Source organism: Crotalus tigris, unplaced genomic scaffold (assembly GCF_016545835.1).
Source record: "Crotalus tigris isolate CLP2741 ecotype Arizona unplaced genomic scaffold, ASM1654583v1 scf7180000020455.750797, whole genome shotgun sequence".
Lineage (NCBI taxonomy): Eukaryota > Metazoa > Chordata > Lepidosauria > Squamata > Viperidae > Crotalus > Crotalus tigris.
This window is the reverse complement of record NW_024098029.1, coordinates 139,120-167,034: the sequence shown is the minus strand read 5'-3', so window position 1 is coordinate 167,034 and position 27,915 is coordinate 139,120. Positions and strand designations below refer to the sequence as shown.

General features: G+C 46.3%; 1 protein-coding gene across 3 annotated transcripts; it reads right to left on the bottom strand.

Annotated features, from left to right (window-relative positions):
• Positions 1-314: 314 nt before the first annotated feature.
• ARID5A (AT-rich interaction domain 5A) lies at positions 315-27,915 on the bottom strand. Of its 3 annotated transcripts, none has more exons than XM_039366853.1 (7): positions 27,789-27,915; positions 11,969-12,093; positions 5,748-5,928; positions 5,215-5,267; positions 4,237-4,334; positions 3,604-3,757; positions 315-2,367 (listed from the first exon to the last, which is right to left on the bottom strand). In XM_039366853.1, exons 1-7 carry the CDS (start codon positions 27,790-27,792, stop codon positions 871-873), a joined length of 2,112 nt encoding a protein of 703 aa, XP_039222787.1. In that variant the 5' UTR covers positions 27,793-27,915; the 3' UTR covers positions 315-870. The 3 variants fall into 3 exon arrangements, with proteins under 3 accessions (XP_039222787.1, XP_039222789.1, XP_039222788.1); XM_039366855.1 differs by lacking the exon at positions 27,789-27,915 and adding an exon at positions 27,039-27,404; XM_039366854.1 differs by lacking the exon at positions 27,789-27,915 and adding an exon at positions 26,232-26,516.

Genomic DNA, 27,915 nt, shown 5'->3' with positions numbered 1-27,915 from the left:
CTGTTAATGAACTCCCTTCTGTTATTTTATAGTTTTTTTTATATTGAAATACAAGAATATATCGGCAATCGGCGCTCTTTCCTTTTTACAATAAACATATATACCGTGTGTGCATAATTCCAATCAAGATTTTTTTTTAAAAAAAAAAAGCAAAGATATATCAGGCTGAGTTTCTGATCAACCCAAGGATGGATACCCAGCCCGGCTGCTGAGCCCTTTGTCTAAAGGTAACAGCTGGGAAATCCACCTTTTGCAACTGGCAGCTCTGTCTGGAGAATGCCCATAATGTGCTCCCAAAATTCAAATGTGCCCACTTTTTTTTTTTTAAATGTTGATTGTTCCTGTAACCTACTCTTCAGACAGACGCACGTTCTTTCCTATGGGGTTAAGCAACACCTGGAGCTTATTACACAGGCTTAAGTCACATCCAGAATGCCACGTGTTGGTCATTAAACCGGGTTTTACTCATTTCCCTCTTCCACCTCTACATCATAGCACGTATGACTCTCTTGAGGACTAGTCCCTTGTATATGCCAGCAGCATCTGAAGCAGCTTATGGAGAATGAGCAAATTAGAAGGAAATTAGGGCCACGCCATGCACAGATATAAATCTCTGTTTATAAGAACTTTGTTCCCTCTAAGGTTTTTTTTTTTTTTAAGCGCAAGTTATTTGCATACATGTCAGATACAAAGACAGTTCATCTTTTGACCGGTTTAAAAAAAAAGTCATATGGTCCTGTTTTGTCAGGTCCTAAATAAGAGCTCAAAAAAGCAGAGGAATCAAAATATCGAAACGCTGCAGACCTGGGCCTTGCACCTCCCTCGCACGGCTCTCCAAACATGGCAAGTCTCTGAGGGTCCATGGGGGGGCTACAGTTTGTTGTTCCGATGGTAGGCCGGGACGTGGGCGGTGGCGTAGGTGGGCTGGCTGTGCCACGTTGACACAGGGTACAGCCGATGGCGTAGTGCACTGTCGTAGGAAGTGGGGTAGTGGACGAGGCTGGTGCCCAGAGGCTGACCCAGATCCGAGGCTTGGACGGACGCAGTTAATAGTGGGGTTGGGAAGGCGGGAATAATAAACGGGTTGATGGAGAGAGACTGGATCAGCGAAGGGGCCTGTTCCTTGAGATGCTCTCCTGGGCTGCCGCTAAAGTTAACGGGCAATCTCAGCATGGTGCCCTTGTACATGTCCTGGATCTGAGGCATGTGGGCATGTGGAAATCCAGACCCTGCCACCGTTGCCTTAGGCTTTGCTATCCCTGGCTGCCCGCTGGGAGACGTTCCCCGATCCAGGCCGCTGTTTGGGTCCACCTCCTTGATGAAGGGAGACACCGCCTTGAGCTTTTTGCCATGCAGGAAATAGTCCTCCTCCGAGGCTCTTTTCTTCTGTACGGTGATGCTCGCCTGGCCTGCAGACACCGACAGCCCTCCGTTCTTGGAGACCTGTGGACTGACCTTTGCCAGGTTGACCGCAGGTGGAGCCCAGGAGGCTTTGACCGGTTGAAATGGGGGAGAGCCTGCCTTGCTGCTCAGGGTACTAGCCTGGAAGGCAGAAGAGTGCTGATGGTCCACTTTCCAAGGTTGACCTGACTTCCTGCGGAGATCTTCCGGTTGGTCTTCCAAGCTCTCCTGCTTCTTCTGAAACCCAGGTGCCACCAGGGCCTCTTTTCCAGGCTTAGAATAGGCTGGAGAAGTCACAGGGAGATCCTTCAAGCTGGGATAATATTCCACCGGTCCTCGAAGGCCACTGATGGGTTTCAAGATGGTGCTGCTGGAGGTGTGGAAATAGCCATGAAAGGCAGGTGGCCCAGTAGACAGGTGAGCTCCAGAGCTTTCCTCCTCGGCATTCATGGACCCTGCTCCCTCCCTGAACCCTGGAGGAGCCTTCATCAAACCTTTATTGGTTTTTCCAACCTGGGAAGGACCTGGAGGACTGCTGGAGCCGTTCACCTCTGCTCCTGTCTTTGGGGCCTCTTTCTGGGGATGACCAACCTCGGAGTCCAAGCCTGACATTTCCCGGATCCTGATCTTCTTGTATTCAGGACAGTGGCTGAGATGCTTCTTCTCATGAGCATACAAACATTCATCCTGGCTCACCTGCGCCAGCAGCTTCTTCTTCGCCAAGGGAGACATGATGCCATTGTTCCCCTTGAAGTAGAAGCTGGAGAAGAGACGGGTGTAGGCTTCAGAGCAGCCATGGGATCGACAGTTCCCAAGGCAGCTGCCGGTGGGCTGAGTCTCGGCTATCTCTCGGCTGTTCGGAAGGGAGCGGCGCCCCTCGGTTTGATCCCGGGACTGATTCGGCTCAGTGCCATTGGGAGGTTTGGGGATCAAGGCAACGTCCGGCCTCACTTTCTCCGGCAAACTCTGCAATTAAAGGAGAATATTTAATTGACAAAGGGAGCTAGCCTGGATTAAATTTGCACTCATTTGGACAACCTTGGTTCCTAATTTCTTGCACACGTGGTTAGCCTTTGACTGACCTTGCCTGGGTTTGGAAGGGAATCTGGGATGGTTCTAGTTAGTAGTGGGATGGAACACCACCAGGAGATCTCCATAGTTTGGCTAGACAGGGATTTTTTATTTATTTTTTAAAGCCGAAGGTGGCAAGGATTTCAATTCTGCTACAAGGAAATTATGCGGTTGAGTCTCCGAAATAGCAGGAGATGAACTCAACTTGAAGAAGACTGGATGCCCCTATTTTAAGGGAAGCTGTGCCAAAGCCTCAGCAGAAGATGGCAGCCTTGCCAGTCAGTTAGTTTGCCCCTGAATCGAAAGAGCCCCGTTGCGAGAAGGGCTCCCAGATCCACGGGCTGCTCACATCTGCCCTTAAGTAACCTTTAGGCTGATTTTGAACACTTCTGGGAGAATCCAGCTAGGGAATCCTCTGGCTCTGTTTCACTTGAGAGTTGTCTTTAATTACAGAGTTCATTGGCTGTCAAGTACCAGACCTGGCAAATTGTTTTTTTTTTTTTAGAAGATTAATTGCAAGGATTCCTAAGAGATAGCCAACAGGCTGTCGTGTTTTATTTTGTTTACGTTTTAAGTTCTTTTGATTAGTATTATATTGTATAAGCCATCTAGAGTCCATTGGACTAACAAATACAAATTGTGAATAATTATAATTAGGATTATGATTAGATGTCTAGGGAAGGAAAGGGTGCATCAGCATCAAGAATCACTAAGCAAAATTATCCCTAGGTGCCCTTCTCCGAGTCGCCCCAGAGGGCAGCCAGCCCCAAGAAATATTCAAATCCAAGGATTGCAAACCATAAACCAGGTTTTCTCAAATGGAAACTTTCCCGATGCATTGGGCCTCCAACAGGAGGTAACTTAACACAGCTTGGGGGAAATCAGTCCATGAAAGAGAAAAAAAATCCTATTTTCTTGCGCAAATCTCAAATCCTCTCTACAGCTGGGTCAACAGACTCTGCAAAAAAATATGTACTGGTAGCACACACCATGGTGATCAGCCTCTCGACTGTTTTGATGCTCCTGGTTGTCTGCCTCCGGGTAACACATACATTGTATGGGTTCCCCACCCTACATTGTTCAGCATGCAAGAAAGCAACATTTGAGGGGGGGGGGAAGTGGTCTCCTTACTGGATCTCTCATCTTCTCTTTCTTCATTCTCTTCTTCTCCACCATGTGATCCCCCTTCGGCTCCTTGGAGATCTTGTACTGTTTTCGAGGCTTGATTGGGGGCAGCGGCTTGTCATCCTCCCCCTTCAGGTGTCGGACGTACGGCAGGACCAGCCTGCAAAGCAGATGTTGGGGAAGGAGAAATTAGGGCCATGCTCTAGATGTGCTCAAGCAACAGGAGGCCCAGAATGCATCAGAAAGTCTTTTTTTCCCCCTCTCCCCTGAAAGTTCACACCAATAGGATTTTATGAAGACCTTGCTGGTTGTGGAAAGGATGGAGATGACATCCTTTCTTCAACTTGCCAGCCCTTAAGCCACTGAGACCAGCACCTGGAATGGTCAGTGAGAAAGGCCTTGGGGGACAGAAGGAAGAGACATAGACCAAAAAAAAAGAGAAGGGGGAGCTGAGTCTGCCGAAGGAATCGGGATGTGGCAAACGTCTCAGAAAGGGATCCTCCCTAGTTTCTTCAATGGATGTAAAAGTGAGGGGAAAGAGATGTAAGATTTTGTTAATGTAACCTTCCAATAAAGTTACAGCTAATACGTCTGGGCGCGCTTCCTCTTGTAAGAAAAGGGGGCGGATGTGAGCAATACCTCTCGTAATGTCGCCGGGTGCAAGTGGCAGCACTGGTACTTCCTGGGCTGCCTCCCAACATGTCGTAAACATTTTTCCAAAGACGTCTTCCGGTGACCTGAAATAAAGGTGAAATAAAAGTCATTCTCAGTTCTTTTTCGCTTTCTAGTCTGGTCTGCTCTCCTGGGATTTCTTGGTAGTCTCCTTTTCAAGTCCTAGCGAGATCCAATGCAAATCAGGTTTTTCGATCAGCCATAGCCAAGTAGGGACCAGTCAGCTGAGGTTTCTCTCCCTCAGCCAAGCTTGACTCCCTGTGCCCTCATGGACTTGTCCAATGGAATTTACTTTAACATGTACAACAGGGGTCTTCAAACTTGGCCCTTTTATGACTTATGGACTTCAACCCGCGTGCCTGGCTGAGGAATTCTGGGAGTTGAAGTCCGCAAGTCATCAAAGGGCCAAGTTTGAAGACCCCTGTCTTAAATCTAACAAACAAAATGGAGGCTGGCTGAGGAATTCTGGGAGTTGAAGTCCACAAGTCATAAAAGGGCCAAGTTTGAAGACCCCTGGGCTAGACATACCCAGTTCCTGCAACTGTTCATCATTGTAACTTCCAGATTGCTCATCGTCTTTGTTGCTCTTCTCTGCGCACTTTCTAGCACCTCAATTTTTGCTCTTCTTTTGGAATAGTTTACTTTGCCACCCTGTTTTTTGTGGTCCTTAAGATTTAAACCTAAGATTTAAATTTATGATTTAAACACGTTGAGAGGATATTTCCAGATCACTGTCCACTAAGGTCAGTGGACAGGTGAGCTGAAATAGCAGAGGATGCCAAATCCGGGTCCTAAGTCCTTTTTACGGGATCGGTTGTAACTTTGAACAGTCAGTAAGCAAGCAGTCATAAGTTGAGGACTTAAGAATCATGTCCTGCTCTGCCAGGAATTCCTCAAGATATTTCACCCCCACTTTTCCAAGCAGTGAATTTGATTTTCTCTTACCAGTTCATAGGCGCCAAGTTTTTCCACAGCTTTGTAGATTTTAAACAGATTAACTATTAAAAAGAAAAGAGAAAAAGAGAGAGAGAAAGATCAGATAACAGCCAAAAATCAGAGAAGTAAGAGATAATGTATGGCTTGAGCTAAAACTTTTCATTTGTGAACTGCCTGGAGTGGTATAAAAACCTGTCCTGAAAGCCTTTACTCTGTAGAATTGAGAAATGGGTACTGATGCAGCCCCACTTGTTGAAAATCGGCATTGCTTCTACAGTATTTATCACAACTGATTAGTTTATGCTTCAAATAGCTAATTGTTGATGGGGAGTCCAAAAGATGATGACAGACAGACAAATCTTATAGATTCTGCAGTGTATCCTCACATATTTAGCAAGTGTTTCTTTTGATCTCTTTCATATTGTGCACACCATGCTCCAAGTTTAGAAATTTTTATTACAGTATTTTTACACACACACACACACACACACACACACACACACACACACACACACTTTTGGAAAAGGCAGCCAAGAACATACTTTGCTTAAAGCCAAGATGAGGCACCCTCTCAATTGGCGTATGACGCTCTTTCATGAACTTGTAGAGGTTGACCAGGAACGTCTGCTCCTCTTCCTTCTCACTGCTCAGCATCTCCTCATCTCCAGAATCCTCTTCAAGAGGTTTCTGCTCAGCTTCATCCTGCTTGACAGCTGGAGATACCTGAGCGAGGAAGGGCAATCAGTCAGAGGCAATTGTTTACTAACCACCAGAGAGAAGACAAGAAGGGACAGTGAGAAATTGAGGATGCTCAACAGCATCTCATCTCCTCCTGGCCCCAAGTTCTGCCCACAACGCAATGGATGGAGCCTCCAGAAAGACTCACCAAGATTCACCTTTTCCGAAAGATCGCTACTTATTTTCTCACAGTACTGCTTAAAACAACCCCAGACTGCAGAGCTGGGAAAGACCATTTTTCTATCTAACATGAGAGAAGCCTTTCTCAACTTAATTCCATTGACTTTGCTTGTCAGAAGGTCACAAAAATGTGATCACATGACCCCGGGACACGGCAACCGTCATAAATATGAGCCAATTGCCAGGCGTCCACATTTTGATCACGTGACCCTGGGGGTGCTGCAACGGTCATATAAGTGTGAAAAACGATCATAAGTCACTTTTTTTCATTGTGTCACTGTAACTTTGAACAGACACTAAACAAATGGTTCTAAGTCAAGGACTATTTACAATGTCTACAAACAAATCTCCAAGTATTCCACCTTCTTTTTGCAATTCCTTTAGAATAATACTGTTTTTTTTTTAAAGATACTGAAACCCAGTCAGGAGGTTTTGATTATTCTGAAGGGGGAATTGCAAAAGATTTCTATTTGTCTCATTTGCAATTAAAACAGGCAGCTTGCATGATTCATTATTTTTCCACTGACCAAATTCCTTTACACTTTCATCTTCGTGAAAACCAATATTAATAATGAAGCAATAGTAAAACCAGAATGTCATCCTTGTAATCCAAGAGCACTGGAGACCTTCAACTCTGCAGGCACACTTGAGTTCCCAAGAGCCTTGGTGAAACTTGAACCTTGGGGAGTGAAAGTGAGATTGCACTATGGAGAAACAGAAATTCCAGGTTCCCAGCTGAATAATATTTTAATTAGGGCCAACGAAATGAAGTACAAAACAGGGGATAGGAATGGACAACTTTTGATGAATTGCATTTAAAAAAATTGTTCTGGCAGAAGGATTACAGGAAGTCCAGTAAAGATGCAAAGTAGGGTCAACTAAGGTTTCAGCTTAGTTGCAGGGCTCAAAGCAGTTATTTTTTTTTCTATTTCTCATTTAAAACTTGAGGGAAACCATATCACAGTTTTTTGGCTGGGACTGGGGGGGGGGGCGGGAATCAGCAGCCTGGTTGGGGAAAGGAGTCTTTGGAAGAGGAGCAGAAATCTGCTTCATACCAAGTTTAAGACTGGGAACCAGCAACCTGTCAGGCAACATGTTTTGTAAAATGTAAACGACATTTCAGTAAAACATTGGCTTTCCATTAAAAAGGACTGACATTGCAGAACATAGAATCCTAGGGCTGGAGGGACCTTGCAGGTCTTGTAGTCCAATCCCTGCTCAAGGCAGGAGACCATATTACCATTTTAGACCAATGCTTGTCTAGTGCCTTCTTTCTATTGTTTGTAGCCACACAGCAAGATGTTCTTGGCTTCAGAGCCTTCCTCAGTGACCAAGGATATAGGATGCTCTCAGGACAAATCCTACTGACAAGTTGATTTAGCATTTTGGAATTTTCTAGCCCCCAAAACCAAGAGAGACGCCTGATGAGTGAAGTTGGGACAGACTTCATGCAAAGCAGATGCTCTGTCACTCAGATACGGCTCTGCCCCCATAGCCGTACTCCAAGCGTGATCCAATGCCAAAAATCATTTTATAACCCAAACAGCTTCAAAGGGCTGGTTTGTAATCCAGTTCCTTTCTTCTTTTTAAATTGGCTTCTTCCGAGACCCAAATCATTTGCTCTAGTGGAAACAGAAAACAGATGGGACCCTGTTTTGCTTTGGAACAGCTGCAGAAGCCGGAGCTCCAGAATTCATGACCTCCAACCCTGGCGTCAATTAGCGGGATCCAGGAACAACGAGGCGCACTGTTCCCAGGAGAGAAAAGCAAGAGTTATAACAGAAGTTGAGCAAAGTCCACAAGCCATGTTCTTTTTCTTCGGCTTCACATAGATCGGCGTGACTGTATCTCCTCCTGTGTGCTTTGGTTTAGCTTGCTGGAAACACGCAGCCATTCTTGGTTGATTAACAACGGAGACGACTGGAAGCCAACGAGCTGTTCCTTGGCTTAAGCATTTGCTTTCACATTACTTCTTACAACTTCTGAACAGCCTCCACCCATTTGGGCTTTAGACCGTGACCATTTCTGACGCATCCATCCTCAACCTGCTATTTAAAGGCTGGAGCAACCATCTGAACTTAATGTACTCCTGTCCTAGTATGTTCTGAGAAGCCAGCCAACTGTAAATTGCTCAACAAACCAGGTTGCAGAGGATACAGCCGTTGAAAATAGCAACAGCACTTAGACATATATCGCTTCATAGTGCTTTACAGCCTCTCTAAGCGGTTTTCAGATTCAGCCTGTTGCCCCCAACCATCCGGGTCCTCATTTTACCCACCACCTCAGAAGAATGGAAGGTTGAGTCAACCTTGAGCCGGTCAGGATCGAACCCCTGGCAGTGGGCAGAGTTAGCCTGCAATACTGCAGTCTCACCACTGTGCCACCACGGCTCCTAGGACCTTAGACGTCACCTAGTCCAACCTCCTACCCAATGCAGAAATCCCCTTCATCACAAACAATTTAACGCAATCTGAGAACCACTTGGCTCTGCTCCAACACGTGTCTAACAAGTGCAGAAATGTGTGAATCCCCTTTGGCTTGGTGTAGCATTTTGGAGTCCACCCTTCAGAAATGAGCTGGACTTAGAGCCATTTGAATGGGGAGAGGGATTCAGAACTTCAGCCAGGGTGTCCATGGGGAGGGACCGAAAAAAAATCAAGAGGGCAGGCACTTTGATTCGACAGCCCCCAACTGCATTCTTGACCTCTGCTACCTACCCTGAATGACTTGAAACTTCTGCAAGCTTTCTAAGACCTTCAGTTTGTTCCTAGAGTATCCATGTGTATACACACACACACACACACACACACACACACACACACAGAGAGAGAGAGAGAGAGAGAGACAGACAGACAGACAGACAGACAGACACACCCATAAACTGCTGGGCAATGTCAACCTCAGCTACATTGTACAGATTTGGTTGGCTACAACCAAAGTATTTTCAAAAGAGGGAAAACATGATTTCCCCAAACCCCTCCACCCCATTAAAATTTAGCAGCAATACGTATCATCAAAATACAGGTTGTCCTCAACATACATCCACAATTGAGCCCAAAATTTCCATTGCTAAGCAAGACAGTTATGAAGTATGCTTGGCCCCATTTTACAACCTTGCTTGCCGCTGCAGTCGTTAAATTGGGAACACAGTTGTTGAGTGAATCTGGCTTTCCCGCTGAGTGTGCTTGTCAGAAGGTGGCAAAAGATGATCCCATGTCCTGGGGACGCTGCAATATGAGTCAGTTGCCAAGCATCTGAATTTTGATCATGTGACCGTGGGGATGCTACAAACGGTTGTAAGTGTGAAAAACGGTCGTGAGTCCATTTTTTCCCTGCCGCCGTAACTTTGAACGGTCACTAAATGAACTGTTGTAAGTTGAGGACTACCTTCATGGAGCGATCAATCCCCTTTAAAGAAAATTATCAAAGTGCGTGGTTCCTCTTCAGCCCTGATTTTGGGATTGTTGGATGGCAGCTTCGTGGCTGCCAATCCTGGGAGGGGAAAGAGGAGCAGGAGGGAAGAAGGAAGGGGCGTTTCTCAGGCCAAGCTGGGCGCCCCTTCCTCAACACAAGGACGAGTCCTGAATCGATCCATTTCTCCTCCTCTGTGCCCCCCCACAGCACAGCTGTTCCTCCCCCCCACCCCAAAGACCTGTTTTGTGGTGGGAGGCAACTGAAGAGCTCCAAAGCTTAACCAGCTCGTTCGTTCAGCACAGAGCGTCTTCTGCTTACAGCCGGGCAGGCAGCCGTCCAACTTGGTCAGAGTGCTGAGATGTGTGAGAACACAAGAGGCTGTTTCCAGGAAAACACAGCGACACCAATTCTCGCTCTCACACGCCCTCCCTCGCTCCCTCAGCTAAAAATGCTTTGCATTTGTTTGTTCTAAATTTTCCAGGAGTTAGAAAACTTGCTATTTTGGGGCGGGGGAGGGAGGGAAAGAGGGAAGGCAGCTGCTTCGTTCTCACCGGTTCTGCTTCGCTCTATTCTTTTCGCCATTCACAAGAGGATTATTTTAGCTGCCAGGCTATTTATGGGACTGGTTCTCTTTTTAAAGGCAGCCTCCCCCAAAGCAGGGAAATCAAAATACACTTTCAAGGACAGATTTTCCCTCTCGATGAGATGAGCCTGTGGCTCGCCCAGATTCTGTACAGCAGAGTCGGTCCGTAGAAATAGCAATAGTATGCAGACTTATATACCGCTTCATAGAGCTCTTCAGTCATCTCTAAGCAGTTTACAAAGTCAGCATATTGCTCCCACAACGATTTGGGTCCTCATTTTACCGACCTCCGGAGGATGGAAGGCTGAGTCAATCTCGAGCCCCATCAGGATCGAACACCTGGCTGTGGACAGAGTTAGCTTGCAATACTCCATTCTAATCACGGTGCCACCAGGGGACATTCCTGAATTATATGTATTATAGTTTGTTCCAGAGCATAGCAGCAGCATTGTGGGCTCTCAGCCGTTCCCCACTGAAAGAGCTTTGCCTTCGTTCTGGCACGGCCTGTCCTGATTCTATTCAGGTGGCTGGCTCCATATTTTGGGGGGCAACTGCATTCCCAGAAGTGTTTTGCTGCATCTGCGTGAACTGTTTGGTTGTGGTTATTAAAAGTCACCCATCTTAATCGCCATTCTTCCACAGGAGAGAGAGGCCAGAAAAGTCAAAATGGTGGTCACAACGAGGAGATCAAAGCGCCAGCCTTTTTTACTTTGTGGTACAGATAATATAGAACAGGATTTTGATCACATTTTTTGGAGCCCCTTTATCGAGGTGCCTCCAGGGCTGAATCTGGGTATCTGCTTCTGTTGATTTGAAACTTCATTTCATTGGAAATCTGTGCCAGCTGAATTGAAATGAATGAAATGAGCTAAGCCGTTTCCAAAGGCCGACTCATTAACTGCAGATTTGCTGCAGAGACCAACGTGGTAAGAGAGGAAATGAAGAGTTCCTCCAGTACAAAAACCGTTTCTCAGGAAAAAGAATGATTTCTTGGCAACAGAAAACTCATTTCAAGTTTCAGTGCACAACACGCAACATGCAAGGCCCTTGCATTTTCAATTTCTTTCTGAATTTCACTCTTATTTGAAAATCAATTTTTTTTCCTCCATTTCTCAGATAAATTTTATATCTTGTTCAAAACAACCAAAAAACCCCACTATCAATTCAGTTATTTCTAAATAGGAAAAAAAATGGCAGTGTCACAAATTTGCATACACTACTAGGAATTACCAACACTTAATTATTGCATATTCTTCTACCTAAACTCAAAAAGATGAAGTACAACATTTTGATTTATTTATTCATTTTGCTTCTGGGCCTCCTATTCCCGAAGTCTTTTTGTAAGCATAAAGATACCTCTAGAAATATTTATAAGCATAAAAACAAAGCAATTTAAACCAACAACTAGCATGCCTGGCTGAGGAATTCTGGGAGTTGAAGTCCACAAGTCATAAAAGGGCCAAGTTTGAAGACCCCTGGTTTGGCATTTCTCAGCCTCAACAAGTTTGAGATGTGTGGACTTCAGCTTCCACAATTCCCTAGTCACTATGCTAGGGATTTCTGGGGGTTGAAGTCTACACATCTTAAAGTTGCTGAAACTGAGACACGCTACCCTTAAATAACCACATTGCAAAGGTTCGTGCTACACTAAATCATGGTTTGTTTAAACAACAGTAAGCTAACTCAGCCACCATGGCTAACTTCATACAACACGCTACATCTGAATGAAATAAACCATCTTAGGTCTTAATCTCACAGGTGAACTCAGCCAAGGAGATTATATTTTTTTGACTTTCCATTTGGTTTATTACAGTTAAAAATTACCATAGCTCTGTTCTTCATACTCACCACTTGTTCCAGCTTCTCCAGGTTGTCCTGATGCTCCTCCTCTGGGGTCACACCTGGCATCTCCTGGAATTCACTGTCAGCCATGGGAACGCTCTTCTTTTTCCGTTTGCCTTTAAGACTGGGTGCTGCATAAAGACAAGAAGGCCCCTGAACATCAAAGATGTGGAACACAGGAGTCGCCACCTCTGGTCTCCAGCCCAGACCTCCAATCAGTGATCAGCTCCCTATTTGGGCCCTTCTCTGATCCGTTGGGGAAAGGCCACCATTTTGTAGAAGTGCTCTTGCTTGTCCCCATCGTCCACTTTGAGGTCCCCTCTCGAACAGAACCAGATGTCAAGGGAAGGGAAGATCCTCTATTAGGATCCTGAAAAGCCAGTCCTCTCTGGAGTAGAGAGGGCCAACCACAGCCAAGGTCTCAAATCATTTGCTAGCTACGCAACTGAAGGCGTTCCTCACCCATATACTCATTCACTCATCATTATCTGAATTACAAAAAAGAAGCATGAAACAATGACACTTTCTTCCTCATTCAAACTTCTGCAAACTAGGATTTCCACAGCGGGGTGTGTGTGTGTGTGTGTGTGTGTGTGTGTGTGTGTGTTAAAATCTATAAGTTGGCAGGTTCAATATGCTTGTGATGGGTGCTCCTGTTTGCAAAGTCACGGGAACACAGAGTTCTCTCACCCACTGAACTCCAGAAAGATGACCATCTTCTGCCCTCATCACAAGCTCTGCCAGCCTCTTGTTGAAAACCTCCAGCAGTGGAGCGCTTGCAACTTCTGGAGGCAAGCTGTTCCACTGTTTTAATTGTTCCAACTGTGCAACAACACTGCATGAATCTGCCCTTGTTGGCTGTCAATTATGACATCCTGGTACACCAGACAGAAATTTCACACCACTCAAGTTGGGACTTTCCAACCAGAATCCTGCACACAAGATTCAAAATGCACCCTGGCTGAAATATTGCCAGTCCAGCTGCCGGATCGCACTGTTTCGATGCACATTGTTCACTAGTGTCTTGTTTGGAGATAGGCATCCGCGCAGGCAGTGGCGCATCCTGGAAGACGGGCAAGCCTGCAGGGTTCCACTTTCACTTTCTAAGCGGTTTCCTGAATGGTGAGAAATTCACCCCACATCCTTCCCTCCTAGACAGGGCTCAACCAACTGCCTCTCCTCAACATTCTTGAGGCCCACAGCCAGTGCAGAAGGCTCTTCTCTTGAAATGGGCTCGCCTACACCACACGCACCTAGGAGGAGCACCGGTGCGAGGCTTTGAATCAGGGTGCAAAGAAGAGGTGGGCAGGAGAAGCAGACCTTGCTCTCCATTCAGAGAACCAGGTATATCCTCATCAGGACCATCTGCAGGGTGTGGTCAACAAAGTCAACAGGGTGTGGTCAACCAAAGCTCCATCTATTGTGTGTGCGTGTGTAATGCTGATAAATGTTTAAAAATTTTGAGCAATTTCAAAGGGTGATTATCTGGATTTTTAATGAGAGGGAGGTAGGGAAGGAAGGAAGGAAGGAAGGAAGGAAGGAAGGAAGGAAGGAAGGAAGGAAGGAAGGAAGGAAGGAAGGAAGGAAGGAAGGAAAGGAGGAATGATGAAGGGAGGGAGGGAGGGAGAACCTTAGCATTTTAAAATATTTAAACAACCTTCTTAACCTTGGCAACTAAGGTGTGTAGACATCTACTCCCCAAATAGCCCAGTCAACATGCTTTAAGGTGTGTGGACTTCAACTCCCAGAATTCCTCAGCCAGCCATAGGAGTTGAAGTCCACACATCTTAAAGTTGCTAAGGTTGAGATACTTGGTTCAGAACACCAGGGCTTCTCCTGCTTTACTCCTGGCAGCTATCCCAACTGAAAGTCCCAGCCGCCAACTGTCAAGTACTAAAACCTTGTCAAGTCTGACGTGCTAATGGTCAAAACTCAGTCTTGTCGTCTCAGTTGTCTCATAACCAAATGTCTTCCAGTGAAACCAAGCATTACCACTCATCAAATATAGAATGTCAAATACTTAATGAATATTCAGGATGAGGGAAGCATCTGCAGAACATTATTGTTTGTATAAATACATCATTTTTTATAAATAACATCCCGATGTAGGAGCCAAAGGATAGCACTTGGGTCACAATGCACATTGGCAGTTTTAGCGTCTCTGGGCTTAGAACAGTCACTGATGACCCTGTTACTTAACTGTGATGTTACATAAATCAGGGCAGGTTGTCTCATCAACCCCGCTAAGCCAGAAAATCACAATGGCTGCTTACACACCAGCTATTAAGCCAAAATGAAAGAAACCATGTTTTGACTTAGTGGTATGTATTTATTTATTCATTAAATGTTTTATCCTCCCTTTATTGTTCGCCCTGTTGGGGAAATGAGAGCCATATATATTTAATAAATAAATGGTTTTGACAAATAACTTGAGGGGTGAACATATCCAACATTCCTTCCTCCTGCTATCTTCTCCATAACATCAACCCTGCAAGGTGGATTGACCTGAGAAAGAGGGACTGGCCCAAAGTCACCTGGCCAGTTTCTGTGCCTAAGAGGGGCTAAAAGTCACAGTCTCCTGCTTTCAAATGCTATTTAATTACCATATTAAACCAAGTCACCCAGCTGGCTTTCCTGGCTAGGGCAGGATGTGCATCTGTTGATTAAGAAAGTTGTGTGATGAAGACGGTACATCTGTGGCTATCAAAACAGTCAAGGTGGCAACCACGACTGTAAAAACAAAGTTGTTCCACACAGATAAAGATAAAAGCTGTGATTATACAGTCACAACACAATCTTCACCACCCTCACTTTTTTGACAGCCCTGTACCTCAGGATGCTCTCAAACAGAAATTCCAGATCTATTGGGAAACATTGCATTATATGGCTTGTCCTCTACTTACAACCACAGCTGAGCTAAACAAGACACTTGTTAAGAGAGCCCCATTTTATGACCTTTTTTGCCACAGTTGTTAAATGAATCACTGCAGTCAAGTTAGTAACACAATGGTTACTAACACAATTCCTGGCTCAGGAATTCTGGGAGTTGAAGTCCACGAGTCATAAAAGAGCCAAGGTTGCCTACCCCTGCTTTAGGCTTTCCTAGAAAAAACTAATTTCCAAATTAGCCCAACACGTTGTAGGATGAGAGTGAGGGGAGAAGACCAGCTATTAAATGCTGAAGAAGGATAAAGAGACCCTTTTATTTTTGTAAACAAGGATGAGTCACCCTGTGGTTAAGAGAAAAATAAACTACATAATCCATAGATAGAATAACAAACGGAAGCATATGAAACCGTTGCGAGCTTTTGAATTTCCAAGAATTCTTAATCACGCAAGTTGACTAGAAAAAGAAAAAACACAGAGGGAGGAAAACGGTATGACTCATCTTGGTGCCTCTGATTAGAACAGGGGTTCTCAACTGCAGCAATTTTAAGCTTGTGGCTTCCCAGAGGCCCCCAGCCAGGAAGGAGAATTCTGGGAGATGAAGTCCACCCAGTAAACTGGGATTGAGAAATTAAAAGGAAACTAGTGAGCTGTACATTCTACAAAAAACTAGCTGACTTTAAGACTCCCGGGCTGGCTGAGGAATTCTGGGAGTCTACAAGTCTTAAAACTGCCAGGTTTAGAGACCCTGCTGTACAAAATGAGTGGTGAGTGTGGATCCCACAAGCCAATGGAGAAAAGGAAACATCTAAAATTGCCCCATTTTTGCAAATATAAATTCCAGGCCATCACACCTAAGCCCTTTCCATTTTCTACAACTGGGGTTGTCCAACCTTGGCCAACTTTAAGACTTGTGGACTTCAACTCTCAGAATTCCCCAGCCAGCATGCCCAATCTTGGCAACTTTGAGACTTGTGGCTGTCTGGGGAATTCTGGGAGTTAGAACATAGAATAGAACATAGAATAACAGAGGTGGAAGGGATCTTGGAGGTCATCTAGTCCAACTCCCTACACAAACAGGAAAGTCTACTCTACACGATTTCAGACAAGTGGCTGTCCAGTTTTTTTTTTTAAACCTCCAGTGATGGGGCACCCACAATTCCTAAAGGCAACCCGTGCCACTGGTTAATTGTTCTCACCATTAGGAAGTTTCTCCTTAATTCCAGGTTGACTAGTTTCCATCCATTGTTTCTTGTCCTGCCCTCTGGTGCCCTGGAGAATATTTTGCCCCCTTCATTGTGACAATCTCTCAAATCCTGGAAGGGTGCTATCATGTCTCCCCCAGTCCTTCTTTTCACAAGACTAGACTAGACATACCCAATTCCTGCAACCATTCTTCACAGGTCTTAAGTCTCCAGCCCCCTAATCATCTTTCTTGCTCTTTTCTGCACTCTTTCCAGAGTCTCAACGTCTTTTTTATATTGTGGTGATCAAAACTGGATGCAGAGTTGGAGTCCACTGGTCTTAAATTTGCCCAGGTTGGGCACCCCAGTTCTACAACCGTCAGCACCTAGGCAGGTGGCTTAGACCTAAATGCCAGTAAAGGCTCTCCCACTAAAAACAGGGTCCATTTCTAACTTGCAGTGCTGGGAAAGAGATATTAAAATCAGAGAGGGGGGACCTGCATAGCAAAATGGACTCCTCGCCCCACCATTTCCCTCCCTTCGCCCCACATTTCTTGCAGCTTTTGTTCCTTCTTCCTCCGGCCCATCTTCGCTCACAAAGGACACCCACCACCACTTTCAAAGCATGGCCGGAGCCAACAGTGGGGGCAGATTAGCAGTGGGGCAGGGCAGACTTTCATCTCGGCAGGCCATCAACCTCAATCCTGCATGGGTCAGTAGGAACTGGGGGCCAACATTAAAAGGGTGGGGGAGAGCAGGGAGGGACGTGGCAGCTGGTCCTTCTCATCTCAGCTGCAAAATTCATGGTGGGCCAGCAGCTCATTAGCCTTTCTCTCTTCAGCCCATCTTTTTCCGGATTGCACATCAGGGAAACTGAGGAACAAGTGAGTCATGGCAGCAGAGAAATTCCTATCTTCTCTCCGAGCAGCTCCTTCCAAGGGTCAGGATTCAGAAGGTCAGGTTGCAAAGAAAGGTCGGTTTCCAAGTCTACCAACCTGCATGCAGGTTGCCCCCTTCTGACTAAAGGGAAATACCTGGGCACAGAGAAGTCAGGAAGAAGCCCCCAGACCCAGTTCAGAGGTCTGCTCAAACTCCACTGTGCAGGAATGTAAAGGGGGGGGGGAAATGTGTGTCAAAGCCTCGAGTGGAATGGGAAGACAACTCTATCTGACTCACACAGTTCAAATCTCTCCTGCCAACGGAAACAGTTAGTAAGCAATTCCAGATTTATTATTTCTGAATTGCAAAAATATTGCATCGCTCAGCTTGCAAAGCCTTTCCTTTGCAAACAATTCTGTTTCCAGCAACGGGCTTTCAAAATTAGTCAACGAAAAGTGGTTATATTAAAGAAGGGGTGCTGATGAAAGGGGCAGCCAGGGTGCCTTAAGGTCCAGTGCAAGAAAAGGTTGGACTACCTCTGTAGCTAGGGGCTAGGGGTCAACCTGAACTTCCATGGGTTCAGCCTCCTCCTGTCCATCAGTCATGCCGGCAGAACCGTACCACCAGCACCAGATCTTTCCCTCTGTTAGCTCTGCAAGGTTTGATTTCTTTGATCCTGATGGGCTCAAGGTTGACTCAGCCTTCCATCCTTCTGAGGTCAGTAAAACGAGGACCCGATATGCTGACTCTGTAAACTGCTTAGAGAGGGCTGTAAAGCATTGTGAAGCGGTATATAAGTCTAAGTGCTATTACTATTGTTACTAAGGTTTTATAAAGAGGGACTAATACAGTGAACCTTTTAGAGGCCGAGTGCCCCAAAACCGCACCGCCCGCTGTCTCCCCCTGCTCCGCTCACATCCCGCCTGCCCGCAGGGTCACCCACCGGCTCCACTGCCTGCCACAGCAGATTGCCCAGGCGGTCCTGCAGCGCCATGGCAGCCACGTCCTCTGCCTGCGCCCCGCAGCAGCATCTGCACGCGAAGGGGCATGAGGGCGGAGGCTTGTCCCTGCTGTTCTTGGCTGCGCTACTCCGTGTAGGCCGAGCCTGGGGGCAACTCTCCTCCAGGGGGCTGCTGGTGAGGAGGGGCAGGTGGGGCTGGGGCGACTGCACGCGTGCCCACAGAGAAGGCTCCGAGTGCTGCCTCTGGCACACGTGCCACAGGTTCGCCACCACTGTACTAATTCTTCATGTGATTTTGATTCTATGCCCGTTTGTACAACCAAGGATTGTATTACCCTTTTTGGCTGCTGCTGCACACGGCTGGCTCATATTTAAGCTTAGTAGATAGATTTCTCCCCTCCTCTTTTACCATTACACACCATATACCATCTCTCTCTCAGACACAACCCTTTTCCAAACTGCATCCTTAAATAATACATGGGCTGGGTCCATTTTAAAGTCTTTTTGTGCCTGCTCCAGTAGATACCACAATCTGAGCAACTTTGACCGATATCACAAAATGCTCAGAGCGTCAATATTGAGATAGAGAAGCACAACAAAGTCAAGCTGGCAACCTGTGGATGTCCCTGACTTGACCTCAACTCGGGAGAGAATATTTATCTACTCTACATGTCCCACCCCTCCCCATTGGACCCAATCTCATCCCTCTTAGTCATCTCCATTTTTCTCCTAGCATTCAGTCATGACCCTAATTTAGAACCCAGCCTATAAAGAGATTTTCCCATCCTGATTTGCCTCTCAAAAATCAGAACTCTATGAATTAAAGGACCCGTCCACTCTTTAGGAAATAAGCAAGATGCAGAAATGTACTGTAGTTTGCTGCTATAGATAAGATGATTTACATCAGTACATCCATGCTGGCTAGAGAATTCTGGGAGTTGAAGTCCACACACCTTAAAGTTGCCAGGGTTGAAAAACAATGATTTATATTTAATTAATTCATTAGAAGACAGGTCAATCGACCAGGACTTTTCCCAAAACAGTCATCCCTCCAATATAAACGTTATTTGGATTCTCTGGCCTGGGTGTGGACACTCCTTCCGCGTTCCTGCTCCTTTGTGTAATGTATTTACACAAGGCAGAAATCAATCAAGCCAATGCCTGCAGCCCACGGGAATATTCCTAGATGAAAACCCTTTGAGTGACCCATAGCCACCCTGAGCGTTGCACTGGGGAGGGAGGCAACATGACAAAGAGAGTGGGGGGCTGTTTTACAAAAGCAAGCCTGGATGGACTTTTCATTCTTGCCCCTTAGGCCCCCTCCCCAGATTGTGAAGGAGCATTTCATGGTGTTTTGAGTATGTTAAACCTTCTTCAGTGCTCTCAGGATAGTTTTCATGAGCTTCTAGTGTCAAATCAACTGCAAACTCTGCTAAGGATGTTCAGTTTAAGAGGGGATTTCACATATGACCAGGGGGGGACCCCAAAAATTAAGATTTGGAGGCTCTTGCACAGCGACCAACCCTGCTTTAATGAGCTTTGGTGCCTGGCGCCTCAATGACAATTTGAGTTACATGTAAGAACAGTAAGAACAAGCGACTGACAGGCGCCTGAACACAAGCCACCAGACGTTAATTGTTGCTGAAAAGGAAAAAAAAATGGGGGGGGGACAGATATGTAGCCTTATCAGGAGATAGGCAAACTGACGAAAGCAAATGGAAAAAGGAACAAAAAGATTGGGATTTGCAAACTGAAGTTGACATTCTTTGGGGAAAAAAGGTCAGCTATTATATACCCATCTTGGTTGGAGTGCTCAGAATCCAATGAAAGGGGTTTACAAATACTTGGAAGTTAGGAGGAGGAGGAGGAGGAGGAGGAGGAGGACAACAACAACAACAACAACAACAAAAACGAGCAGGCACCAGATCTTGTCAGTTGTGGAACTTTGCACACGAGCACCCAGACTGATGCAGCCATGAGCCAATTTGCACTTGTTTAACTTCATTTGTCTCCTTCTCAAAATATTAACATTCTTGAATAAAACGAAGCTTAGTCACAAAGTAGTGATCTGCTATTTAATTAAGTAACCAAAGGCATCACAAACAGGCACCACTTTTTATGCGCCACTGTTTCAACAGATCCATAAGGAGCACAGCTTCCAGAGCGCAAAATTATCTGGCGGCCCTATTCAATTTGAATCCTGGGCATTTTGTTCCCTGGCACTCTCTCCAAAAACAGGAAGCCAGGCACAAAATTGTTTCTAGCTATTTCTGCCCCCACATCCACTTCCAGCTCATGTTTGCATGTCATCTCTCCTCTGAAGGGTCAGGGAGCGTATCCAAAACACTCACATACTGTACAAAGGGAAGGGAGAAGGGGAGTTGGAGAGGGGAGGGAGGGAGGGAGGGAGGGAGGGAGGGAGGGAGAGAGAGAGAGAGAGAGAGAGAGAGAGAGAGAGAGAGAGAGAGAGAGAGAGAGAGAAAGAAAGAAAGAAAGAAAGAAAGAAAGAAAGAAAGAAAGAAAGAAAGAAAGAAAAAGAAAGAAAGATTTCCAGTTTAATGTTCTGTAAGTATGAGATCATGGCTTACCGCAACTAAGGGGAACAGTTTTTGAGACATGATGACAAGTTTTCAGGAAAACAAAAGACACCCAGGGAGGAAAGAGAAGGAAGGGGGGGGGGCTGGAACCATCTCAGCCCCTTTCAGAAGCCTTCCAGCAAGAGAGGGACGGCAGGTCCCTTCCTCTTCCCCAGAACCTTCAAAGGGAGAAAGAGAGAAGGAAAAGGGGATGGTTGAAGAGATCCGAGGAAGGGGTGGAAAGGCATGGAGAAATTAAGCTGAAAAGAGGAAGGGTGGGAAGCCCTACGAAGAGAAAAGAGAAATGACAAAAAGAAAAAATAACCATGAGTACTAAGTTGGGATGCAAATGTAAACATCCACTTTTGGGAGACACCTGCTGTTCCGTCCTTTCCCCTCTCCTCCCCCAGCAGTTTTCCTCTCTCCTGCTGGAAATCCAGCAACGCAATCCCGGGATTCAAAGGCAAAATCCAGCTGCCCTCATTCAGGCTTAGGGAAAGAGACTTTTTCTATTTGGTGGCCGTAGGAACTACACCCCCTATCATCCCCAGCCAAGTCAGCTACCAACTTGACCGCTTGCTGAAGCAGGGAAAGGATGGGTCTCGATTTGAGATGGGGGGGATGATGGGAAACGCAGCGCTATGCGCCTGGAGAGCCCCCAGCTGGGAAAGCTTAGGGAAAGCATTGACTGACTTTTAGGAACCCTAACCCTTCCTGCCTCCATCCCTCCCTCATCTAAAATTTTAAATAGAGAGTCCTGTGCGACAGGCAGTTGCCATCGCTCATCCTTGTCAGCAGTGGAGGCACCTGTTTTTGTAAAGGATTCTCTTTCTTTTTTTAATTCCCTCCCAAAACAGCTGCTTGGAGACTCTGTGGCAGTTTGGGGGGGGTCCCCCCTCCCCTCTCTCCTTCTCGGCTTCAACAAGTGCAACTGTTTTCCTAGGCACAGTTGTGATATTGTGAGACATGGACGGTAGGACTTGTGCTTTACAAACCTCGAGTTGGGGTGGGGTGGGGGCTGATGGTCATGTGCTAATCTCAGTCCAATTGAGGTCCTGAAATGAAATGTAGTTGCCCGCTCTCAAAGCGAAACACATACATGACACACACCTAAACATACTATATGCAACATATGTATAGACCAGGGGTAGGCAACCTTGGCTTTTTATGACTTGTGGACTTCAACTCCCAGAATTCCTGAGCCAGCATGAGGGAAACTTTGGCCCCTTCATGACTCGTGGACTTCAACTTCCAGAATTCCTGAGCCAGCATGGCTCAGCTTGGAAACCTCTCCCTTTCCCCTCAGCATGGCTGGCTCAGGAATTCTGGGAGTTGAAGTCCACGAGTCATAAAAGAGCCAAGGTTGCCTACCGCTAGTATAGACCCATACCCCTACATATACATAACAATAAATATTAAATACCGTCCATCTTAGAAAATCACAATGTTTCCTTGACTTGTGGAATTCACGGCCCAGAAGACCCAGCAATGGCCCAGAGGGACTTTTCTTGCAGAGTCATGGCTGGCTGAGGAATTCTGGGAGTTGAAGTCCACAAGTCTTAAAGTTGCCAAGTCTGGAGACCCCTGAATTAGACCAAGGGGAAAATTGGTATTGAGAGGCAGCCTATTTTTGAACACCAGTTTCTGGGGATGACTTAAGCACAAACCTCAAAAATTCCAAAGTTTTATGAGCTTTTCAATTAATTCCTTGAATTAACCTGTCACCTGACTCTCCAAGACACTCCTTTTAAGGAGTGAGATCTGACAATTTGGCAACGGCAGAACCCTATCTTCAAAAACAGAAAGGAACTTTCATAAAAAGTCTGAAAAAAAGAAAAAAAAACGATTGGGGAATGAAATGGGGAAATAAAATTGTCAGTGCCAGTAAGTTAAACAAACAAAAACACAGACACACACACACACACACTTAAAGAGAAATACCGTACCACAGATCAGTTTCAAAACCTGGGGCTGAATCACCGAAATCAGATGTGGCATAATGCCAGTGAAGTCATGCTTCTCAAAACTGGAGGAAGACGGAGGAGGAGGAGGCCAAGCCCTTCCCAAGAAAATCAGCTTCCCTGCCTCATCCTTCAGCCGGCCAATTTGCTTCCAAGAAGGCATACAGAGATGTGGAGAAAAGCAAAGTTTTACGTTTAGGTAGGAAAAATCAAAGCTACAAGACCTGGCTTAAAAACAGTAACTGTGAGATGGACCTTGGAGTCCTAGTGGACGATCACGTGACCATGAGCCAGCAATGTGCGGCAGCAGCCCAAAAAGCTAATACAATCCTGGGCTGTATAAACAGAGGCATAGAATTAAGATCACACGAGGTATTAGTACCGCTTTATAGAACCCTAGTAAGACCATACCTGGAATACTGCAGCCAATTTTGGTCACAATACTACAAAAAAGATGTTGAGACCTTGGAAAACGTTCAGAGAAGAGCAACTAAGATGAACAAAGGCCTGGAGACTAAAACATATGAAGAACGGCTGCAGGAGTTGGGTTTAGCTAATCTAAAGAAAAGAAGAAATAGGGGAGACATGATAGCAGTATTCCAGTACTTGAGGGGCTGCCATAAAGAAGAGGGGGTCAAATTATTCTCCAAAGCACCAGAGGGCAAGAAAAGAAACAATGGTTGGAAACTGATCAAAGAGAGAAGCAACCTGGAATTAAGGAGAAAGTTCCTAACAGTGAGGACAATTAACCAGTGGAACATCTTGCCTCCAGAAATCATGGGCGCTCCATCCCTGAAGGTTTTAAAGAAGAGACTGGACAGTCACTTGTCTGAGATGGTATAGGACAGTTCTCCTGCTTGAGCAGGGGGTTGGACTAGAAGATCTCCAAGGTCCCTTCCAGCTCTATTCTATTCTCAGATTAAGGCAGGAAAAATAGAAATGTTAATCACAGTTTCGCTTCTGAAAAAAATTGGCAAGACACAGGGTGCATCCCAAGGAAACAGGATCACAATCTGGGCTTATATATAGCTTGGAAAGTGAGAGGATCCATCAGCCAAGCTTTTCTGTGGAAGGATTTTCCAGGATGAGTGGAGGGCAGCTGATCAAAGAGAGATCCAATCTGCAAATGAGGAGGAATTTCCTAACAGTGAAATCAATAGCATAGCTTGCCTTCAAGAACTGTGAGTGTTCTGGAGGACTTCAAGAAAAGATTGGACAGACACTAATCTGGAAAACAATAAGGTCTCCTGCCTTGGGCAGGGGATTGGACTAGAAGACCTCCAAGGTCCCTTCCAGCCCAAGGAATGTATGAGTCCTCAACATTTCCCGTGACTGACCTCATCCCATTTAAGGGCCATGGCATAGACCAGGGGTAGGCAACCTTGGCCCTTTTATGACTCGTGGACTTCAACTCCAAAAATTCCTGAGCCAGCATGGTTTAGCTTGGAAACCTCTCCCTTTCCCCTCAGCATAGCTGGCTCAGGAATTCTGGGAGTTGAAGTCCACCATTCATAAAAGAGCCCAGGTTGTCTACCCCTGGCATAGATCATATGGCAGAGCCACAAATGTCGAGCAATTCTGTAAAATCTCTCACGTTATTGCCCTGCTCCTTTTGGTCTCAGCTGCCCACAGCTCTCCTGTTAAGGGATGTCAGCGTCGTCACAGAAAGGTAGATACGCCGTGCGCCTCGTTCCCACAGGAAAACAGAGGTATGGAAGAATGTGTCAAGGGAAGAAAACTTGGTGGTTTCAAGAGAACTCATTTTTTCCAAAATGGCTGGCAAGTTACTACAGGTAGTCCTTGACTGGCATTCGTTTAGTGACCACTCAAAGTTACAATGGCACTGAAAAAATGACATATGACCGTTTTTTTACACTTATGACAGTTCCAACATCCCCATGGGTACATGATCAATTTTTGGATGCTTGGCAACTGACAAGTATTTATGACGGTTGCAGTATCCTGGGGTCACGTGATCCCCTTTTGTGACTTTCTGACAAGCAAAGTCAATGGGGAAGGCCATATTCACTTAACAACCGGCTAATTGACTTAACAACAGCAGTGACTCACTTAACAACTGAGACAAGAAAGGTCGTAAAATGGGGCAAAATACTCTTAACCACTGTCTTGCTTAGCAATGGACCTTTGCGGTTCCGTTGTGGTCGTAAGTTTAGGACCACCTGTAGAGTAATCCTCAGGTGTACCAAGGGCTCTGCCAAGACAGAATCGTAACAGAATATACTCTTTCGAAGGTTCGGATAGCAATTAAATGCCTTTAAACCCATCCCATGTAAGAGGAAATTACTCAAGCGGCCAAAATCACAGACCTCTACAAAGTTTCCTCTAAGTTCCACCAACTTTGGAAAGTTCAAAGTGTCAGCCAAGTGCAGCCTTTGGGAGAAATATCTGGGTAAAACTCTGAACCAGCAGACCCGAGGAACACACACTCAACAGGCAAAAATTGACCACTAGATCAATTCACGTTTTAGAGTCACCACAATATAATCCGCCCTAAGTGAACACAAGGGGTTAGGGTACGCAGGACAAGTCACCAAAAATGAATTGCGGTTAAAAAGTTCATCAAAGTTTGCATATTACGCAGAAGAAACCACTAGATTGCTAGCTGACCGTGTAGAGAGTATTGTGCGAACCAGTGGCTGCCCGCCAAGAGTCAAGTATTTCTGGATCACAGCCACATTGGAAAATGTAGCACACATGACAACTTTTGCCCTCATAAAGTTCTTTGAAAACTCATTACCAACTTGTAACATTTAAGTAAGCAAATGGGAAAAATGACTAAGACCGCAAAGAACCATCCATATCGATTCCGCTTCATTAGCTTGGTTTAATTTTAATCAGTCAAGTTAAGGCACTCCTGTTTTGGGGAAGGGGCTTCCCCGATATCCCCCTTGGCTTTGGACACCAAAATCCTGCACTCCCACACCTACAGGCTGGGCTCAAATCTAATCCTGTTCTGCATAAACCAACCAGAAAACGGGGCTCATTTCATAAAGCACGCTGACATTTTTACAGAATCAAACAAGAGTTGGAAGGGACCTTGGAGGTCTTCTAGTCCAACCCGCTGCAACTCAAGCAGGGGGCGAATTCTGCTGTATGGAAACCAGCCAGAAGAAAAGTAGACTGTCTGGCGAATGAAGTATGAACCGTGGTAATTTTATTCAATTACCTCTCTGGGCTCCATCTCCATTTGAAACTGGAACACCAGGCCCCTTCTGGCATTTCAGAATTCCCTGGCACGCGTGTGTAAGCCTTGCGTCTTTGCCAGGAATGACAGTAAGGATTGTATTTCACAGCAATCCCCCCCCCCCCCCGCGCGCTCTCTCTCCTCCTGCAACAGCATCCAGCATCGCTCGTATCCCGGGGCAAAGCAGGAGAGAGAGAGAGAGACAGAACATGGCTGGAAGCAGACCACGAACGGCGGTGGGGTTTTGCAGCTAAAAGATTCTGGGGGAATGCGGCTGAGGGCGGGGGGGGGGGAGGAAGGGAAGGAAGATTTTAATAAGGACAATCAATCTGCAAAAATATTTCTGGCGGGAGGAGGAGGAGGAGGAGGAGGAGGAAGCTAGCAGCAAAGAAGTCATTTGCATCTTCCCAAGAATGCAGACCCAGCTACTTTCAGGAAGTGACAGCAGCAAAAGGAACTCAAGCGGCAGGACACGAGTTTCATTCAAAAAGTCTCTTTTTCTCTCTCTCTTTTAACTCTTCCCAGCGCGGGACCTGGCCTCACACGACACTGCTGGGAACCTATTGGTGATGGGGAGGGAGGGGGGGGGAGGAAAGCAGCCGTAGCTCGATGCTCACCACAAATTAGCTGAGAACAGGCGAGCGATGCAAAAGCCGCAACAGGAAGCCGGGTTGCAAAAAAATAAAAAAATATCAGCGACGTGGGCTGAAATGAACCGGCGGAGTCGGTTGATGGAGAGGAAGATAAAAGCCGCCTGAAATTCACCAGGAAAACCTCGCTCACCAGGAACGGGGCTCTTGGGAGGCAGCCCAGCCCAGCCCGTTTCTTCCCTTCTTCCCGCGAAAAGCCCGAAGGAAAAAAAGCCGGAGGAAAACTTGCAGGCTACCGAGCTGGCACAGCGCAAAAAGCTCGCATCACGTGAATGGAGTCGACATACACGATGTTCCGAATACCAAGTGTGGGAAGGAGGCCGGCGGGAGGGGGGGAGGGGAGGGGAGGGTTTGTTGTGTTGTAATCGTCAAGGCAGAGAGTTGCAAGCAATTTGGCTGCTTGACAAAACACACACCATCCGTCCGCGCGCCGCGGGGGCGTGGGGGTGGGGAGGGAGAGAAAAGAAGAAAAAAGAAGGAAAGAGGAAAGGAAAGGAAAGGAAAGGAAAGGAAAGAATGAAAAAGGGAAGGAAAGAGGAAAGGAGTCTGGTGGGGTTTTTTTCCACCTGCTCGGAAATGACAAACTTGGTGAGTTTTACAACTCAGTAGCTCAGTTCTTGCCCATAATTATAGCTTCAGTCGGTTGCAAAAAACAAGAGAGAGAGAGAGAGAGAGAGAGAGAGAGAGAGAGAGAGAGAGAGAGAGAGAGAGCGGATCAGGGGTCAGAGTCTCTCGAGGAAGAAAAAGCAGGAAGATTTGAACTTTCTTTCCCACCTTCCAGCCTTGTTTGAAGCGCAGGTTTTCTCCAATACACAACTGAGAACAACCTCCTCGTGAAAATAAACGTCAAAACACACACACTCTCGCCTCTCGCTCTTCAGGGAAGCGGGGGGGGGGGAACCAGATTGACACGAAGCCCGGAGGATTTTTCCCAGCCGGTTGGGGAGGGCCGAAGGCGGCGACGGGTGATTTATAGAAAGCTGGTTTGTTGTTGAATTTTTACAAGGTTGTTTTTTTTTTTTTTTTGCAAGCGCTCTTGAGTCACCCAGCTGTTCGCGTCAGAAGCGGACTTACTAATAATGATAAATAGCGGGGGGGAGGGGGGTGCATATGCCGCAACTAACAAATCCGGACATTTTTTTTTCCACCCTCTTTTTTACAATCAGGACATCTACAACAATTCGACGCGCCTTCGTACCAAAACAAAACAAAACAAAACAAACCCCTCCTCCCCCCCCCAAAAAAAAACTTTAGACAAAAGTTTACACAACTCGGACCAGCGAACGGAGAGGGGGAGAAATCCAACTCCCGTCGCTCCCTCCCCAATTTCTTCCTGCTCCCCGTCAAACTTTTGTCACCCCGATTCCTCCCCGGTCAAGATCCGCCACCGAAACTAACCGATAAAGCATACAAATTCAGCGTCCCTCCCCCCCCCCAAAACAAGTTCCTAGTCCTCAAGGCGCCCCGGGAGCCCAACTTCCACGGCTTGGGTTCCTTCGCACGCAATCGCACGCGCCTACTCACCCATCGCCCGGAGCGCAGATCCTGCCGGGCTCGGGACCAGCGGTTCCCACGTGATGCTAAGCCCGCAAGGCTACTGAGCCACCGACTCGCTCGCTCCGCTACACTCTCGGCCGGCGCCTGGTTCTGC

Excerpts from the sequence above, each read along its gene's own strand:
- ARID5A (XM_039366853.1), bottom strand. Across the intron at positions 5,929-11,968 it reads TGGAGAAGCTGGAACAAGTG|GTATCTCCAGCTGTCAAGCA; the intron begins GTGAGTATGAAG and ends TTCCTCGCTCAG. Across the intron at positions 5,268-5,747 it reads TCATCTTGGCTTTAAGCAAA|TTAATCTGTTTAAAATCTAC; the intron begins GTATGTTCTTGG and ends TCTTTTTAATAG.